Source organism: Corvus brachyrhynchos, unplaced genomic scaffold (assembly GCF_000691975.1).
Source record: "Corvus brachyrhynchos isolate BGI_N302 unplaced genomic scaffold, ASM69197v1 scaffold9, whole genome shotgun sequence".
NCBI lineage: Eukaryota > Metazoa > Chordata > Aves > Passeriformes > Corvidae > Corvus > Corvus brachyrhynchos.
In genome coordinates this window covers 3081532-3102379 of record NW_008240037.1, presented here as the reverse complement: position 1 = coordinate 3102379, position 20848 = coordinate 3081532, and the positions used below count along the sequence as shown (strand labels likewise).

At 35.4% G+C, this 20848-nt stretch overlaps 1 protein-coding gene across 10 annotated transcripts in view; it reads right to left on the bottom strand.

The window, feature by feature from the left end:
- The window catches only part of PPFIA2 (PTPRF interacting protein alpha 2), a 296329-nt gene that overhangs the window by 22059 nt on the left and 253422 nt on the right, over nt 1–20848 (bottom strand). For 6 of the 10 annotated variants that reach the window (XM_017743915.1, XM_017743910.1, XM_017743908.1 and 3 more), the window contains 5 exons: nt 20018–20047; nt 19001–19131; nt 18322–18476; nt 13956–14049; nt 4821–4829 (listed from right to left, as the gene is read on the bottom strand). In XM_017743915.1, the coding sequence (XP_017599404.1) occupies nt 4821–4829; nt 13956–14049; nt 18322–18476; nt 19001–19131; nt 20018–20047 (419 nt within the window). The remainder of the gene's footprint in view (nt 1–4820; nt 4830–13955; nt 14050–18321; nt 18477–19000; nt 19132–20017; nt 20048–20848) is intronic. The other 4 variants (XM_008641118.2, XM_017743916.1, XM_017743913.1 and 1 more) reach the window with 1 other exon arrangement.

Sequence of the window (20848 nt, the reverse complement as noted above, 5' to 3'; positions counted from 1 at the left end):
GTACAATGTGCTCCTTCCCTGCAGCCAGCCCAAGCCCAGGGAGCAGCCCCATCTGCAGCTATGAGTCTCATGGAGACACCACCCCTGGAGGAACATGATCCCAGAGTTTCCTTTTCTGGGCTATTCTCTTCAATTATCCCAGCTGAAAGAGCAGGGCTGGCTAACATGCTATGGAGAAAAGGAGATAATGGCTTTGAGGGTCCCTGGCCTTCCTTGCTTGTGCTCTCCAAGCACAAGAGCAGCAGCACCTGGACTACAAGGAGATGGGAAGGAAGTCTTGGCCTCTTTGATAAACCTCTGCATGGCCTCAGGAACTGAGATGCCTGCAGAGGAGCCATTTGCACTTTAAGGTCTCACTTCCATGAAAAACTTAGTTCCTTTATACTGGAATTACAAAGCACATATTTCTAGGGAGTCTTCTGTGACTTTGCAAATTTTGTATCAGCCCAAGTGTGGAGGCTTAGTAATATTCCAGTGATTCTCAAACCAATACATTCTCCCAGAGTGGGAAAGCACTTCTGTTACTTCAGAGGCAGTCTGGCTCACAGAGTTAAAGGAAAGCAGAGCTGTGGTTATCGATTTAGGCTGAAGGAAACGGGCCAGGACAGAAATGAGATACCATATATGTGTGTATATACATACGCGCTATAGCCAAAGCCTACAGTTTGATAAACATAATCCAAATGGTCTTTGCATGTAGAAGGAAACTGCTCTGAGCTGAAAATATTTTTAGCATAAAGTTAAAAATCCTGTACTTAGACATGCACATGAAATATAGCCATCATAAGGGTTGTGCCTCACTCACTGATGCAGAAAAATAGTAAAAGGACTTTTATGATCTTTTGTTCCCTTAAAAAGAATTAAATGCTTCAAAATTTATAATTCCTTCCTGAGATGATTCTTATAAACAGCACTGCAATATTAAAGTTTATTGAAATGATAATTTACTTTTGGAATATTAGTCTTTGACTACTTCTTAATACAAACTAAGAGATCTGTAAAACCTAAACCTTCAATTTACAAGCCAAAGTTAAATCCAGAATTTCTATTTTTTGACTAAGAGGGATATTCTTTAGTTGGCAGTCAGTGAAAACTCTAATGGTGTGTTTTGGTTTTTTTTGTAATATGAACTAGCACTACAGGAAAAAAACTTCCACTCTTTCATCAAGTTAAAAGTATCATGTAGGAAATAATATGCACTGTTTTTACCAATTGTGCAAATCACCTGAAAAATGAATCCAGTGACCTGCCTGTTTTGGAACATAAAACAATATTTTAGAATGGACAGAATGTTGTCTAAAGTTGTCCTTATGGGATAGTCACCGGCTTCCTGAAAGCAGAAGAACCCCAAAGCAAAATATTGGTAACTGCAGTTCAATTATCCTTGTAAAAAAATGCAATTGATCACAGGAAGAAGAGAGACAAATACCCTAGAGCTTGTCACTCCCTCTTTCCTTCAGTACAAATACAGGGTTTGGGGATCATGAAAAGCATTAAACAGCCTGTCTAATTTAGAAGGTGCTTTTCAGGGAAATGGGGGATTTTCTCCTCCTCAGACTTTCTCAGAAGAGTATGACATATTACAATGTGTCCATGTTGCATTGGCCAGGAGGAAGGGAATTAAAAGGCAATTATTTCCATGCTTGCTTAGGTTTTTGGCAATGTATGAAAACAAGCTCATAAGGAAAAAATTGACATTAATTAGGCATTACTAGAAATGCCATTATTTTGCAGATAGGGCTTTAAACCACTTACTACCACTGGAATGAATTCCAAATTAAAGCCATATTTTTAAAGACAACATTATTACTGCTAAAGAACAAAATCCTCCTCCTGGAGATATTACAGGAGTAACTGGAATATGCTATTTAAAATATATCATTACCCTGAGCCTGCTTTTGCAAAGTCTGGAAATTTCACGAACATCAACTCTTTAACATCCATCCAAAATCTGAGAAATCCTTTTATTTGTGTGTTTTAGGGAGTGCCTCATAAAGTGGGCTGTTTTCACATTTTTATCAAAGACAGTAAAGAAAAATCACATAATGTCAAGTTGTGTTGCGGAGATGTGTGTTGGAGAAGCAGGGCTTCCTCCCTAGCACTGACTTCTGATGTTTAATCCTCCCCAAAATGACTTGCTAAAGACACTGTTAACTCTGGGCCATTTGCCTCAGCACCACTCACCTAAGAGCCAGGTACCACTAACTGCCCAGATCAACCTAAAAACCTGAGAGCACAACTGTCTCACAACGTGGGGACTTAGGAAAGCTTCAATAATCCTTTGGGCAGGAGAAGTACATGGAAGCAATAGGAAGGCAGAAATGATGAGTGAGACTATGTTACTATCCTGCCAATCTACCTGATATGTATTCTTCTCCTGCACCAGGGAAATTCTAGCTCTGTATCAGCAGCCGTCATCAATTCATTGCATAAAACCCAATGAACTTCATTAAAAACATTAATAATCATTAAATAGAATTTGTGTAGGAAGTTAACGATATCCTGACTTAAAGTGTGTTATTCAATTTTCTTCAGGAAGATAAGGCTGCCCCCCATGAAGCAAACAAGCAATGACAGCTTAGGATTTCTAACACACATAATGCAAACACTCTGTGCAATACACGATGTCCAGACATTGTCTTGATGAAACGTAAACAATATTTCAACATAGATCTTCACATTTCTGCAAGTAATAGGATTTACTCTGATATCTAATAAGGATTCACGTGAAAAGACCTCAGAAATATTATACTGCACATATATATGTCTCTTAGTTGAAACATAATCATAAAGGTGAGATAAATTAAAAAGGAGGCACAGTGAAGTCAAGAACCAGATCATGTTTGTAAAACACAGGCAGAATTGATTTAAAAATTTGGCTAACAGGTAATTTAGACTGTGAAATGGCCTTTAGTCACAGACATTTTCTCAAATAGAAAACAGATTGAAGTTGTTACCTAGCAGGTCCTCTGATTATTAACTGACATTATTATGATTATTATTATCACCAATATTAAAATGTTTCATTTAGAACAAAGTACTGCACATGATAGGTTTCTAGAAGAGAACCAGACAGAAAGGATAGACCAATTATGCTGTATTTATCTGAGTAATCCTATGATTTCAAGGTAAGATTAAACACATCTGCCGCTTGAAATCCAACATACATTCAAAGACTGAAAAAATCAGGAGACAGGATTTCTAATGAATTAAGCTGGATTTGGATTTTATCCTTTCTATTGTTATTTGTTAAATATTTAAGACATGCTAGAATCCTGTAACTCAGGACACTGTATGAAAAAATAAGAGTTGAATTTGTATAAGTTAATAATATATAATAAAATAGCAAATTACATTTTTATATGTATTTTCTGCAAGACTATAAATGGATTTAAAGTAGGAAGTGGAGTGGGAGGTTGGGGAGAGACTCAAGACTTCATATTGCCACACTATGCAGATTTAATTTAATCTGAAAGGATCTGATTGACTTAAAGGCTGCACTAATTAAAAACTATGCCAGATCCTGTTTGAACTTTGGCTCTTAAGTGATCTGGATTTTAAATTATTTGAAATCCTCATTCTCCTTTTTGATACCCAATATCAGGTCATACTGGAAACAATGAATAAATACAATTTCCAATGTTTCACAAAATATTTGTATTAAACTTTGAGGAGTTTTCAGAAAAAAGTGACTGAAATACAGAAATCAAGATGCAACTAATAAACAGAAGGTTTTTAAATCTATAAAATAAGGAAGTATAAATTTCACAGTATCCCAGGTAACACAGAATAACAGTACTGTGAATATTCTATGTTAGGTGTACATTTAAGCTGTATGCAAACTGAAGGGCAGTATTCTTTTTTTCTGAAGCTATTTCTTAAGCTAAGTGAAGCACATTCAGGAATGCTTGAGACAGACCCTGACAAATAGAGCTTGAGAGGGCTAGGATTAAAAACCAAATAAAATAGCTGTGAAATAAGCAGACTTGCATAATACATAGTCTTGCAATCTTGTGTGCACTGTACTACATTAGAGACACGCAGTGTTCCCAGGCTGATCATATGTTATCAGATCTATTTTTATAAAGCCATTTCATAATCACATATTCTAAATTAATGTGGTAACCCTTGTTCTCTAAGTTTTGTACCATTTCACCTCCTGAAATTTCCTCCTTAAGTCTGCAAATTCTTATTCAAGAAGAAATAGCATTTCTACAATAGATCAAAGAGATGAAGATTTTAAACTTGATATTGGGTTAACAATTACAAAAACCAAAACAAACAAGAAAATGAACTGGTGAAAAAGAAAATAGTAAAATTATATGCACAAATAAAACATTTTTGCATATGTTTGCTTTGAAACAGCATAAGGGCTCAAATGGAATAAAAATAATAAATTGTGTGCTTTGTGAGTCTTCTGTGATTTAATTAAACAGAATATATGCCTTAACATCATTTGTTAAACTCAAAATTTTTCCACTGACTTCAACTCTCAAATTTCTTTGTGATTCTGGATTTTAGACCTCCCAAAATGTGTTTACTTTAAAAAAAAAGATAGAAATTATCTCCAAGTAGTTAATTCATTCTGTTAAGCACTTCAGGAGAAAGTCCTGACCTGAATTTGTGTACGCTTTCAAGGTTTACCATTATTCTGAATACTTTGAAAGCTTTCCTTTTTTTGCATGGATTCAGTTTCAATTTTTTGCATGGATTTGTTACATAAGATTCACGGAAAAAACAAAAAAAGTAGGAATAAAACATAGAAAATAAACATGGTGCTGAGGATTAATATGTTCAGCAACCATGGCATTTTAACTTACCCAGATATGCTTTTCATGAGATGAAGAGAGATGAATGGAAAAAAAAGCACATAAATGTTAATGAACATATAGTAGTCCATAAAAAAAAAAGAAATAGTATGATAGATAAAATAATATCACCATTATAACTACAGAAACCTTTGTAATTGGTCTTTCAATAATTAAAAAAACTTAAGTACTCTTGTGAAGAACAGATGAAATTGTCAAAATGAGATTTTCATTAAACTCATGTTGGCTATTTATTAGGTACCACTCAGCACAGCACATCTTCCATCTACAATACATATTCATGCCAAAGATCAATAAACACAGTGAATGTGGAGTAGGCTTTCAAATCAAAGCTTTTTGCTTAGATTTGAATAATTTCTTAAGGATTTATTGTGTAACCTCAAGAATGTTGAAAACCCCAAACCTGTGGATTTAACCAAATTAACCACAGATACACAGTAAAATTGAGTGGACCACAAACGAAGGTTTACTTTTCCATGTGCACTTTAATAATATTTTAGCAAAGGATCTCATAGTAATCATAAATGACCTAGACTTGCTTGTAAAATTTGTTTTGGTTTTTGTTTGCTTGTTTTTAAAATGCAGATTTCATGTACATAGGTGAGTAACATTTTCAGTGGCTATTTATGCCTGGCAGTATTTTAATTTCAGCAGTCATACTAACACTAGATCAGTAGCAACATTGGTATGAATGATTTACCCTCTAGGTAACCTATTATTGCCAATATAATGGGTACAGTATATGGAGAAGAAAGTAGGATGTCATTGCTGATAATAAACTTTCTACATCATCCTTTAATTGCCATCATAAAAAAGAAAATTATAGGCCTGAATGAAACCCAGACATCTCAAAATATTACATTTCTATTAACAAATGATTTACAGATCTACAAAGGCTTGGTAGAAAATGTGAGGTGAAAAGCCTTTGCTCTGATTAGCTAAGAAGAAGTTGCAGACATTTCAGTCAGTTCAGAAGGGCACCGTTTTTGAGGACTTAAATTTTGTTTTCATGTGTGCAAGATCAGCAGAACAGCTGAGAGAGAGGAGAGAAAGTGCAATAGAGAAAAGGAGATGGAAACAAATGACAAATTTATACACAGAAAGTTTAAGACAGGAAGATTAGGGAAGGGAAAGACAACAAAAGTATGTACTATAAGTAAAGTACTAGAGAACTATTATAAAATTACCGAATCTGATGGAAGTAGCACAAGAATTGAATATGCATTCATGATTCATGCTCATTTTCTGAGCTAATTGTAAAGACTGATGTGATCACTTTTGCTTAAAAAGCTTTTAATTTTGAGCCTTCTGGAGTAAATTGAATCAGAACTGCTATTTGTTACATTTTCTACTGAGTATACCTTTGAGTATGCCTAGAGAGAAACAGGGAGATTGACTGGAATGCAAGTAATTCTCTTGCAGTTTTAATGACCTGAAAGTTTGCAGTCACTTGGGGATAATTTACAGGACTTGAAGGCCATGATAGGAGCAGAGGATCAAGGGACATTCTGTCACTTCCTGAGCATCTTGTCGAAGAACAATAAAATACAGCAGGGAAAAATGGACTTTTAATTCTTTAGGGTATTTTTATAGTTTTGGGGTTTTTTTTGCCATACGGCAACAAATTTGTCACCACTTCATTACCTTTTCCTTACACATATATTAACATAAAAGTTTTGTAGAATTTTTTTACTCTGCTGTGTTTTACCCATTCTTCTTTTAAATCCTAATTCTACAGTTAATCTGATAGGATATTTACCTCTGCTGGAGAGAGTTGTTTAGAGAGACAGCTGCATGCATCAGGGTATAAGCTTATATTTACCCAGAAGTTCCAAATTGCAATGGATAGGCTTATGCATGTAGATTAGATAGGGACTAGAGCCTTGGGGCTTTTTGTTTTATTAAAGACTTGGAATTTTCCAATAAAAATACTCTTACATTTTATGAGGAAAATAATCTTAAAAACTTGGCAAAGGATAAAAATATTATTTTTTTAAAATAAAATATTTTTTAAAATATGAGTTAGATATAGAATATGTTGTATCATTTTCCATCATCAGAATAATCTAATTAAGGTTTAATAATCCTCTGCAAAATAAATACCCATTTATCTTTACATTTGTAATGCTTAAAAGACTCCAAGTATCAATGTAAGAGCAAAACATGTTTTTAATATTGCAAAAGCTTTCACTGACTAACGATTTGAAAGTAAGTGTTCCAGTTAAAATATTTGCTAAAGGAATTAAGTTTAAAAAGAAAATACATCTTTATGTATGTTTCAAAGACTACACATAGATCCAGCCAAGAGAAAACCACGCTGCACACAGAAGACAATCCCAAAGTGCATATCAGAACAATGAACACCTCTCCTTCCTTCACCAGAATGAGAAAATAGAAAATAACAGCTACTTCCCTTTTGCTAGAAAGGGAAGAAAAACTAAAAATCAGTCTAAAAGCTACTAACAACATCAGGGAGTTTTTCATAGATGAGGCAGGAAGGAACGAAATTAAACGCAAAACTTCAATTTTCCTGAAGATTCAGAAAATAAAAGGTTGGGGGCGAGAAAGATGTATTCCTAAGATCTACAGCAAAAAAATAAATAGCATGTGTTTAGGATACAATGGTGTTTAATAAGCATTAAGTGTATAGGAACATTAGGTGGATGGCACAGAAAAACACCCTAATTAATTCAATTGGATTCATTTTTCTAAAATGTGTGCAATTAAGAAAATCATTAGAAACAGCTATTTGCATACTGCAGAGGACAGAAATTATTCGTAGTCACAAATATACTACATCAAATTCTAATTGCAGTTGCACACATGAAACCTAATTAATTAACCTAATTAAAGGGGCATCATGTGGATTCAAAAGCAACTACATAATAATGACACTGTCTCAGACTCTTATTCCATGAAATAGTCTACCTGGAGATTTTTTCAAGTTGCCTGTTGACAGACATCTAAAACTTGGATTTGCCCATAAAAAATATGAAAGTCTGTTTATCAAATGAACTTATCAACATTTACCATTCTCTTTTTCCCTAAATAGAAAGAAAGAAGAGTCAATCCAACATGCTCTCCTGTCCATATGGACGTTCCTGCTGTTTAACATGCACATCACAGCAGTCAGCTAAGACTTAACAGCATTGCAATTCTGCAAAGTTAATTATAAGGCTATGAATACTAAGAATACCTTTTTTACACCGTAATTTTACATATGAGAATTACTTAGGTCTTGATTTTACGAGTGTTTATTCATGTGTGTAAGCACATGTACGTGTCCTGGCACATCAAGGCTCTTCTGCGATGCACTTGAAGGCAGGAAGCTGTATCTGGCAAACAAAAACCTGTAGTTGTGGAGTAAATGCCCCAAAACCAGGTTCTTGGGAAAGGAAGGTTTACTTTGATCTTCCTTGGAAAGTATAAACCTCACATCTTAAACTTGTTTTGGAAATATGGAATTAATAGATTCTTGTCCAGCGTCAAATCAAACAAAACTAAAGAAAAAAGTGAGGCTAAAGCTCTGCTCTTGACTCATATTAATGAAGTGGGGGATCTATCAGCTTCTGGACTGCATGATTCAGAATAGCTGGCTTGTACGTGCATTCTTTCTCAGGAATTTCTGCAATAAGATGTACAAAATATACAATTATAAAATAATTTTCATTTGGGATTGCTGCAGAAGGGATGGCATAAGCCAATCTCCCACTGTACCAGCAGCAAGAACAAGGTCAAATCCACCTGTGAGTGGCAATCTAGGACTACATTGCACTGAAATGTCTCTCAAACCTTACCTTACGGTGGTGCTTTACACGGGATAAAATAAACACATCCTGTGAAATGTCAGTGACTATGACCAATTATTACACACTTTCATGCAACACATGCCATATATATACCTTGTATTTCTTCAGAGAGACACTTATTTGCTGCTAGTTTGCATGTTGTTGCAGATCAAATCAAACATTACATTTAAGAAGGGTTCCTGGCCCTCAGAGCTATAGTACACTGTACAAAGCCAAACTCTTTAGAGCTGTATTTGCCACCAGAGAGGCTTTTGGGTAAGGGCAATTTGACACCACTCCTGAGCAAAACTGTGAGTAAGGAGAAAATCATTGATGTTCACTTGGATAGTTACAGCACAAAGGGAAGCAAACACAACTCTATTTGTTGATAATATTTCAAGTTTGGCTGAGTTCATTGTTTTAGAATATTTTCATAAAGGGTTCATTGTATGGAATTTTAGTGAAAAAGACAGTAAAACATTTATACAGCTTCTCTAAAGTGCCTTCATTTGTTACCTGAGATGAGGTCAGTGGAGATATGCATTTTTAAAGGGTATACAGTTTATTTTATTTTAGGCACAGTGTCATCTACTCATTTTTTGAGGTATGAATTGTCTTGTGGGACACACACTGATCAACTTCTGCTGTTTCAGAGGACACTAAGACTCTACGTGAACCTTTCAGGAACCTTTACAAGTTGCAATAGAAACTGGACTGACCTGAACTTCCTATGCTGGGTCCTGGCTTGGGCTATCATGACAACCCTGTGTGAATGCCAAGGCCAAGTCTTTGTGCACCGTTTGCACAACACCCATGAAGGATGAAGTCATGAACATCTGACATACAGTATACACAGTCACAGAGAATTGGCAGCTGGAATCAACTACAAAATTCAGAATTGGAAATTAGGTAACCATTTTCCAAAGGGAGACTTGTTAATCACTAGGAAAAAATATACTAAGAGAAAACTCCATTCTTCATTTGGTGATGGGCGCCTTCTGGAGAGTTTATCTTATTTAAAAGGTGTGGTTTAGAGGAGTGCAAACTGTTTAAGTCATTGGGGGATGCAAATGAATGTAACAGTGACAGACAGTATCTGTGGCCTTAACACTTCTAGTCCTAAGCCCTGAATTTTCTTGAAGAGTTTACTCCTTAGGCAAACAGGCTCTGAAAGTTCAAGCAAAAGGCAGAAGATTCTATATACAAAATATCACCACCTTTTATATAGAACAAGTGAAGTGAAATATAAAGTCTAGTTTAAATAATAAAAATTAAGTGCATTATTCTTTGTCACACCCCAACATCACTTTATTTCACTAAACAATGAATAACACCTGAAATACTTTAAATACCCCTTTCTTTGATCTTTTTTTTCCTAGGACTGCATGCTCAATTTACAAATAGTAAGACATAAAAGGTTTCAATATTAAGTAGAACTGTCATTTATTTAATGTCTGAGAGCAAACATCTATGGATGAGCCAGGCAACTTAAATTCATCTTCTCAGCTAATAAGAGATGTTGGGTATAATTTAAAAATTCTTCACAGCTTCCTTAATTTTTCTTTGATGCCTTAGGAGTAAGGCTTACTCCTAATAAACCTGCTGTAATGACTGAATTTTGGATGAATAGAGACTCTTGTTGGAGGTTTATAAATGTCTACCACATCACTGAGACAAACTGTTAATTACATTTTAATGATGTCTAAGTAGTCAACTGAAACTGAAAGAAATTTTACATCTAAATAGCATCTTCTAAACATGAAGCAGGGAAACCTTGAAATTTAGGTTAATGGCGCTATAATCACCAGAAAGAGAACTGGTCTCCAGAATTACCATACTCATTAAGCTTTTCAGAGTGAAATGTATTATTCAGTACCTGACTCCATGCAAAGAAATTGGGCTAAAACACTGTAACACACTCCAGTGTGTTCCTAACTCCGTGGGGATCAGCGTCAGTGCAATGCTTGCTTGAGGGAGCCCAGGACACCTGATGGACCATTAGAACCTACTGCTGCAGCACCTGGCAATTTGAAATGCCATGCATCTTCATCCCTGGGGTAGGGTCATCCTTGTGAAATTACTGATGAAATTAAATACATTCAAAAATGCAAAATTAGAAATTTAGCATTTTAATTATTTCTCAGTTAATAGATACCATGGATATAATTTTAGTAGGAAACTGTCCTTTTATAATGACTTCTATCCAAACTAAACCAAAGCTAATAGCAGAGTCTGGTGGAGATCATGACTACTATCACAGCACTCATATGTTGATTACAGTGATGAATCTGACCTCTGTTTCACATCAGGGGGAGAATCCTTGCTTTCTTGCACCTGAACCACCACTGAATGGAGATGTTTGCTGAGCTGTTAATAGGGCTTAAAGCCATTTCATCTAACTTGCATGTGTCAAAGAGAAACAATTTCAGTATGTGGTATTATACCTGTTTTATGGAAAAGAGAATTGGCTCTGGCATCACTGTTTCAAGGTTTTTTGTATTGTTGGTTTGTTTTATTGCAGGTTTTTGGGGTTTTTTTGTAGGATTTTTTTGGTTTTGTCTGCTTTGGCTTTGGTTTTTATTTTTTTAAAGGAAGTGACAAAGCCAGCATAAGTAAAGCTCTCTCAGACCTGAAATGTAACACAAAGTAGTATTTCCCAGCTTCAGCCTACTCTTTTCCTATCCTGTTGGTGGGTTTGGTTCTCTTGGGCTTTTACATCCTAATCCAAGTTAGTTACTAACACAGTTAGCAACTGTGCTCACGGTCTCTGCAAGGTTTGTAGAGTCATTTTGCTTAGCAGTAAAAAAGGAATCAACCATTTGGACTTTAATCATACTGCTATAAATCTTACTGCTACATCATGAGCTAGGAAATGATTCTCAGTCTTCTCTTATTATGTCTTTTAAAGACCTCACACACATCCCCACCACCATTAATGTTGCACAGTACAGTATCCTCATTTGCACTACACAGCTCAGTAACCTTGCACCTACTGCATGTATGGCAAGGCTACTTCCAGAGGGAATTAGGCATTGTTAGGTATTGGTACAAATGAATGTGACCTACTGCAACAAACTATTCACTTAAGTTACTTTCTGGACTGTCTCAATCTAGTATTTTCTAAGGTAAGACATGCAAATATCTTACTGATATTCAAGAATCATCTGGACACAGTCCTGTGCCATGTGCTCTGGGATGACCCTGCTTGAGCAGGGAGGTTGGACCAGATGACCCACTGTGGTCTGTTCCCACCTGACTCATTCTGTGATTCTGTGACTGCATTTCTTACAAGCAGGTGTTAATTCTCATACACTCTGTTGATAGCCTGGTGCCCTAATGACTCCCATAATTCAGTAGAATCTCATGTATACCTCTAACACAATACGTTATATTTTTTTCCTGTATTATGGTTCCTCTAAAATGATATAACATATCTAGCATATAACATAAACCAGTAATGCATGTTAACCTTTCTCTGATAGTACATTAAGGGGAATCTCAAATGCAGTTCTGAGGATTCTTAGGTGAAAAACTATGAAGACAGGTAACCCTAAAAGGAACACGGGAAAAAATTAAATTTCTTCATGACATAGTTGTAGAACATACACTTACGATAAATAATACACAATTCAGATTAACAGAATAATCATAGTCACAAAGGAAAGATTCCTTCCAGCAGAGAACATTTTGATTACATCTAATCCATAAAGAACCAAGGACAGACAGACACAAGAGAAAAAAAGGAAAGACTTGAAAAGCGGAAAGCATGGGAAAGTTCTGATTGTGAGATTGGACAGAAATTTAATAACAGATTACCTGCAGACCCATTATTTACAGACCCAAAACTTGGTAGGCCATCTATATATGAAATAGTCATGTCATGTTTTCATTTGTGTGTGTCAAGTCTTATGTTATTTTACCCAGTTTAAAGAACTAACACATAAGAAAGTGTACAAAATGAACACATTAGTCCCTTCAAAGTGATTTAAATATTGTGGTACATTCAGCCCTCAGAACTGGAAGGTACATTGGGACTTCAAAAAAAATGCTGCTGAAAATTAAATTATATTCTCTATGAACTATAATGATGGCCTCAAAGATGCTTTCTAGATTTAGTAAAATGAGCATGGTAACATAATCTACATCTATATATTTTTAAAATTACTGATTAGCGATAGAAATGTATAGATAAGAAATACAGGGACAAGACTCATCAACTGTAACATCCCTTTGAATGCTACTGCGAGTTTCTTAATTCAATTTTCTTCTCTTTAAGCTAGCACAATGACTACTTCTCTATCTTTAATTGCTAAATTGAGGCTGATTTAAACAGAATGCTTGCACTTGGACATTACATGGATGTGTACATTTAAAGTCATATTTCATCAAGCACTTGATAAGAAAGTATTAAAAATATTCAACATAAAAATCTAAAGAGAAGCTCAAACATTATCCTTAGATTCTTTGGATTAGAATTGCAAATTCTCTTGAAATTCTGCACAGGAGTATTAAAAGACTGAAACAAACCTGAAAACCCAGAAAATTTTAAAAAATGAGGCTTTCAGTATCCAAATAATAGCAGTAAAGTTAATGGTTATGGATGAAAAATAAACCTATTTGTTTACAGAATGAATTTTCAAAGTCATTTTTAAGTATCATCTTTTTCTCTGACACCCTCTAATTACACTGGGAATGCAACGCTGCCAAGAGGTTTTTTTTGTGTTTGTAGCCTTATTTTATTAGTTCTTCACAGCTCCTGGTAGCTGCTATGAGTCAATGTATTGTTTTTACAAGGAGGTGCATGAAAGACAGCATTAAATAATTATATAATTGATGCAAACAAAAAGCTAGGTTGCTTTTTGCCTGCATTTGCTGACAGGCAAAAAGAAAGTGAAGCTGCTAGGGTTTATGGGGAACCTTTGACATCTAAAAATAGAAATAACACTCTGTTCGCTAGATAATAATAATAATAAAAAGCATTTGAAACCCTTTTGAAAAAGAAAATCGACATAGATAGTCATTACATACATGTCTATTTTTTAAGACCTGTACTGAAGGCAAAAAGCACAGGATTAATGACAATGTGAAATGGAAAAATGTCTCTCTCATAAACCTGTGTTCTTTCACAAATGAAATAATATTGTACAATTGACAGACTCTGAATATTTTTCTCTATATTTTATTTGCGGCTTTAAAAACTTTTACGCTGGAAAGAAACATCACTGCTAAAATTACATATTAGATGGTCTTACTTCTCATTACACTTTGAATAAAACAATAAAAATCCTGATATTTGAATCAAGTTTCAGCCAAAAAGTCACATAAAAATGGTACTCACTTTTTCTTTAGTCTTCTGTCCTTTTCTGCTTGTGTTCCAAGTTTGCCTAATCCCAGAGATTCTTGAGCTGCTGCCTCTGTTTCCATGTAACCTCCTGGAAAATAAAACAAATCAAACCCCCACCATATTTTCCCTTATCTCTCTCTGTTGTTCCCCTCCTCAACCCTTCAATCCCCCTCCCACCCACCATCATCATCTATGTTTGCTTCCCTTAGCTGTGACATCTGGTGTTTGTGGAGAACATCTATCACCTGCAGAAGTAAATTCTGCCAAGCATTTACTACATACAAAAGAGTAGTAGAGGAATAAAAAAATGTTTTCTCCTCCTTATGTTTAGCAGAAATATATGACAGGAGCACCCTGATCTCCTTTGCCTATTTTTCTTTGGCTCCTAAGGCTCAGTCTCGTGGTGCTAAGTAAGCAATGCTCTCACCATTTTTTAATCTTAGTTGAGAAATGTACAAATTAAAGTGCATTCTCTAGAACTGTCTCTCTACTGTCGCCATAATACAGCTCACCTAATGTAGTAGTGCTAAAGTCTTCATTTTGCTTTCATAGAGAGTCTTAGATGTCATTATCCCTACAAACTCCCAGAGGTGACACAAAGAATCTGTCAGAGAAATAAAAAAGCCTCCTGCATCTCCCTGGAGGTGTCTCATAGGCACGTAAATCCTGTCAGAGTCAAGGGAACTTGAATAACTTACAGAGAGTGACAAAGGAAGCTTGCAGTAAGCAAGGACACATGGACAAAAGTAAAATTGTATTACAAACTAAGGACGTGACTGGTATGATCCATATGGCCACTGACATGAGTTTCCTAGTGCAGAAGTGGAAAATGGTCTGACTTTTCTTATTGCTGCCCTGATTCAAAAAGAGGGGACCTGCTCATGGAGCACAGTACAGTCTCCTGGCTCTGGCTTCACACTGTCCTCTCATTCCCACATGTATGTGTACAGACAGAGGCACTGCATCACTCCTTTGAAGGCTGCCTTCCTCCTGTGCTCCAGTTCAGAAGGTGTGTAACTGGTACAAGAAAGAAGACAACAGTATGGTAAAATGTTGATGCTTGACTCTGTTCAAAAATGGCAATTTCTTATTTCACAGCTAATGGATAGTGAATAATTGTGGAGTGGACACTGGCATAATTAAAAAGCACAAAATAAATTAAAATATTTCTGATTTGTTGATTTTAATAAAAAAATCATGCATAAATGTTACGTAGTGAAATAGCTCCACAGCCTTTTACAAGTCAGATTTACATACGCCTCAATCAAGTGGGAACAAAACCTACTGCATCATGTCTATGATATAAAATTAGAAAAGCTTGGGTTTGAGCTGTTTTTTTTAAAAAGGTGCTGTTTTAACACTCCTGTTCGTCTAGACAGATTTTTCTTTATTAAAAGAGGACACTACTTCTGCAAATCTCACAATGAGAATGATGCAAACGCATCTCACAAATGAAGAAAACGTGAACGTACACTTTTCTATACTTCATCTGCCTGTCCAAGTCTTACAAAATCTTATTAAATGCTTCTTGCTGACTCTGGATTACATTTTTCATTCAGCAAGCAATCAATACATCACACCTTCCTGGAGAGGGCAGCTCTCAGTATGTTGGATTGAGATGGTATGAGTGCAGTGCAATGAGGGTTTATTAGAGGTTGGAGAGTAGTTTGGGCATAACACATTTCTCCATTCTCCAAATACATCTGGGCTTTGAATAACTGAGGGTACCTTGTATTGGATGTGGCCACAATAAATGTTACCTAACAAGCTGACCTTTCCATATGCCAAGCAAATCAGCTTGCTTGGGCAAGTCTAAAAATGCCTGAAAGGTATTGTTTGGTTTAGGGTCTGGAATATTTAAAATGTAACAGGAGAAGAACACATAAGTGCCTAATGTGGTGTTTGTCAAGTGAGAGAAGACTGGAAAAGAAGGAAGGAAGAAAAGAAGGAAAGAAAGAGTACTCGTGCTGCCTATAGCATTCCTTTTTCCTTCTCCAAAAACTTAAAGAAAACTTGAAGATTCTAGAAATCTTGAATATTGATTCTAAGAAAGATCTCCTAAGGCATGAATTTGGCTTTGAACAGTAATGCTAATGGTTTAGCAGAGATGACAAAATTATCAAATAATAAAACAACAAAATTCTGTCAGGGTTAGGGGTTGAATACTAATAATTTCAGAGTTTTGCAAGGAACACAGAGCAAGGAAATATTCTGGGTAATAGCACATCTCTGTTGAACCTAGTGATACAACTCGTTTTCAATATTGTTTCTTAAATAAGAGTATATAAAATGAGCTTTTGAAGAAGATGCATTTTCCACATTAAAACATATAAGAAGGATATGTCTATTTTAAATGAGTGTTTAAGCAAGGAAAACTAAATTACATTCTTTTATTGATTTTGCTATATAAATTTAGGTTATGAAAACCATACAAATATTTTGCAGTGCCGTAGTGATAGGACTTGCTATATAAATTTCTGTGATGCAGTATCTTACCACAAATAGAACTCCTAATTATATAGCTGCACAGATAATATTCTTGTTGTGAAACTGAGTCAAGTATTACCATGAATGTTGTTTTTTAAATTTCATTGTCCCTTGGAATCATATTCTATGATGCCGCCATTGAATGGGAATGGCCACTCAATAAATGCCTTTCTTTTGATATGTTAAAAATTAAGATGAGAAAAACTACTTTGTAATTCAGCTGCTCAATGTCTTTTTAATTTCTGAAAAATATTTTGCTCCTACTTTTTTGATTAGGTAACAGTCTTATACATGCCAGTAAACCTAGTTTGCTTAATTAAAATGCGCATTATACTGAAATCTTTGCTGTTGAGTTAAAGGATGGAACTCCCAAAAAAATCCATATAATTGCAAATCACTAATATTTCATGACCTAGTATGGGGAATTACAAATGGACTTTATCAAATTTTATGTATGCATTATTAATCATGGTGAGTATTAAGAAATTAATCTATTGCCAGGTTACATTGCTCCTGAGATAGCCTTTAAAGCTGTTATTTCATTTTCATTTCACATTCCAAAGAACTGCAGGGAAGACCAACACATTTATTACATCTTTGTCCTCTATGTTCCTGACTTTCTGAGAAATTGTAGATTAATATGCATAAACCATCAGTATTGATAAAAAGGGTTATATGGAATGTAAATGTGAATTAATAAAGTCTAACTTGAGATGCAGTCTAAAGTAATAAAATAATCCATCAATGCAGAAGGTGGCATACAGGTGTATTTGAAAGACTCATTTATAGATTCTCATTTAAAAGATTGAAAAAGATTTATTCTTTCCATAATGAGTAAAAAAAAAAGGGAATTCAGATTGCAACTAGAAATTAGGTTGGTTTTTTTTCAAGAATACATGGCTTTCATAGGCAGAGAGGAGAAGTTTGGAGTATAAATGAAGAAAACTCAGTTTTTCAATTTTACTCTGATGCTTTGACCTTAGTACTATATTTTTTACCTATTTTAGCAACAGGTTTGTTAGCTGTGATAAAGACACATTGTAATACAAATGTAGGGTTTTAATTTCAGGCTTATGCTTGCTGCTTAAGCATTTACAATTACTGCAAGGTCTTAAAAAAATTCTTTTACAAGTGTTACATGGTCACCATGGCAGTAAGATTTAGTGCCTCACAAACTTGTACTATCTGACATCTGCATGACTATGAAAGAGCCAGTATTTCAATTTTATTGGGACATTTGTTCCAATTTGATACTTGTGTTGGCATGTGTCCACATAGACATATCCTGTAGAAATAGGCAGAGGAAAATTTCTGCCATGAATGAAATAAAATGAAATAGTCTTGGCAAGGGAAAAGGGCAGAAGAATCAGGAAGAAAACTAAGCACTGCTGTGAGCAGCATAACTGTAAAAAGAAAGTTATCCTGAGGACATTCAGCAATAGGCACTAGAGGGCATGTATTGACACACTGAAATCTGAAAAGCAGCTACTCTTACTTGCAAAGATCTTCTGTCTCACATAGGTACACCTCTTATAGCCATGTATTTCTTACTAACTTCTCACCTTCTCTTTATGTATTTATTCGAGCAAAAAGTGCTACCATTTCTACCCTAGTTCAACAGACTATTGAAGCACCAGGTTGAGTGAAGAAGATGACCCCAGTAATTTGTGCCAGAACTCTCCTTTCATTTGCACTACAGTCATGGGAAAGTCTTGACAAATGTAATTGCTGATAACAATGAAATTTAATGGGAAAGTTGCGTCAGAGAAAACAGAAAAATGAGCAAATTGGAAGCTGAAAAAAAAGCAAAATTAAAAATGGAAAAAACTGGCAGTGAAATGGTGACCTTAGCTTGTTACCACTAATTCCTTACTGAGCTGTCCAAGTCGAGCCTTCTCTTTTTTACCGAACAATCGTCCTATTGAAGACTTGATTCCTTTCTTCTTGGGAGCTTTGTGCAGGGAGTCCTGACTGCTGCTGACACTGCCAAGACCAATGCTTTCTGGCTCCAATGAAGCAGGCAAACTACTGCAAAATGATAATAAAGAGATAGAATATATAACATGTCAAGATTTTCAGGTAATTTTTTATTTTCTTCTGAACAGCTCTGTAAATAAATTAATTGATTATAATTTAGTAATGATCTCCCAACAAGTGAAACAATCACATCTTTAAATTATTTGGCAACATATAGAGCAACACAAGATCACATTTTCACTGTCAGGCAAGGCTGAAAATAAATATTTTTCCTTTGCTAAGACCAATTTATGAAAAATACGGTAGTCAGCATTCTGATTTTATTTCTAGGATTTGTAGCATTGCTACTTCCAGTAGTCATCAAAACTGTACCTCAAAACAGAAATACCCAGCATGTACTTTAGCACTGATAAACATTTCCAGGGTCATGCAACAGACAATGGGTAAGGTTCTCCTCTAATGACATGGGAAACAGGGAAGAAATCAGGTCATTTTGGAATAGTTAAACAGCATGATTTGAAAACAATAACATGTGGTAAACTGTGAGGTACCAATTCATGTTACAAACATCTTACCTTCTGGCATCATTGTGGTATGAAGAAGGAAGGGTATGAGTCATCCTGATAGCTCTGGGTGTTGGAGGAGGAGAAGTTTCACATTTGATTGTGGCTTTATCTTCACGCCCATCTTCTTCAACTACTGCAATCTGGGGGAGACAGACTCTGATGAGAGCATATTAACTTTTCAAGAATGTTTCAACATATGCTGCATGATATTGTCAAGTGGACTGAAGCATGTAAGGTTTCAAGTGCAATTTGTTGAGCCAATTGTAAGGGTTCGCTTTTTTGAAATATGCTATTGGGAAAAACAATTGCTCAAATATGGCAGCTTAAAGCACATATTGGAGAGAAATGAGATTATGCTTGTAGAAGAAGTTCATTCACTTTATGCTGAACAGGTTGGTACAGTGAAGGTCTAAACATGAAGGCAATCTTAGGTGTAAGTAGGTTTCTTGCATTAGACAGGATTATTCAGGTTAACTAAATTTCTCAGGGATGTAAGAGAGATGGTAAATAAATAAACATGACCACTCTCTTCACAGCATGTTACTAGAATAGTCAGTATGTTTGACAATAGGCATAGACAAAGAGGAATTTTGTCAGAGCATATAAGGATTGATCTTAAATACCATTATCTGTCATGTAACCTCGTAATCAGTGCCAGTTCTGTAAACAACTTTATATTACTCCAGAAGATTTCAAGGAATCTGTCTGTAGTTTCTCCAGCAGGAAGAATGGCCAAAATACATTTGAAGGTAATTCTTTTGTGCCCATACTTTTTAAAAATAAGTATTCCTTTAAGTTTGTGCTGTCGAGGCTATTACTCCAAGATATCACTTGTGGGCCTTGATTCTGTGGCTTAGCTGTGACTCCTTGAAGCCTTTCCAGGTAGGATTAAAATGGTTATGTGCAAGCACTGAATGAAAAGGAGAGGGGGGGATGCAGTTGCTGGCAAGGGACGCAGTTATCTAAATAGCAGAGGAATATGACAAATGTTGTCTCCCAAACTTTAAAAAAGCCCCAGTATCGTACCTTTCTCCGATGCTTCCTTAGGTCGCTTGGCTTAGATTGGTAACAAAAGCAGCAACAACAAAAAAATAATGATTAATAAATATTATTGAAGCATAAAAAATGCCTCACATTTGTTCTCACATTCAACAAGTGGGAAGCAAAGATTAATTTAATACTTTCCATATTATACACTAATTATACACTTGATGTAATAATGTAAGATTACCCCTGAAAAATATGTCATTCTGGTAAAGTAGTTTGGGGTTTTTATTCCTAAAGTTATGCTCTCCTTCAATTCCACAAACTTAGCTAAGAATTGGACATTTCAAGCCTATGGTAGCAGTTTCTATTTTTGAGTTTTCATATAAGTACTTATGTTGCCCCCAATAGAGATTTTTTTCTAAGTTTTATTGAGTATTACAAATGTATTGGTGTCCCGCCAAGTAAAACCACAAAATATCATCACCAAATACCATGCCCGAAAAAGTGACTGGCATTTTCAGGAAATGAATACATATTCACTGATCTTCTGCAGTATTACTTGGCAGTAGAAGACTGCTAGAATGGGTCTTGTTCAACCCCCTTTGCATTTTTATTTTTGGTAGATGTCTCATTCATTTAAGGAAAGCTGAAGATACTCTGCAGAACTTATTTACTGCATGGACCTGGGCTGTGGGAATTCATGCAGTACTGCTTCTCCAGACAACCAATACAGGGTCATTTTGCAATTTGAGCTCTAGAGACCAGGCTTCTACAAAACTCTTCCCAACTCAAAGTTTCACTTAGAGGATGTTGGACAGACTTGTGTCTGTTCCCAAACAGCAAGGAAGTGATATTCAACATTGAACTCCT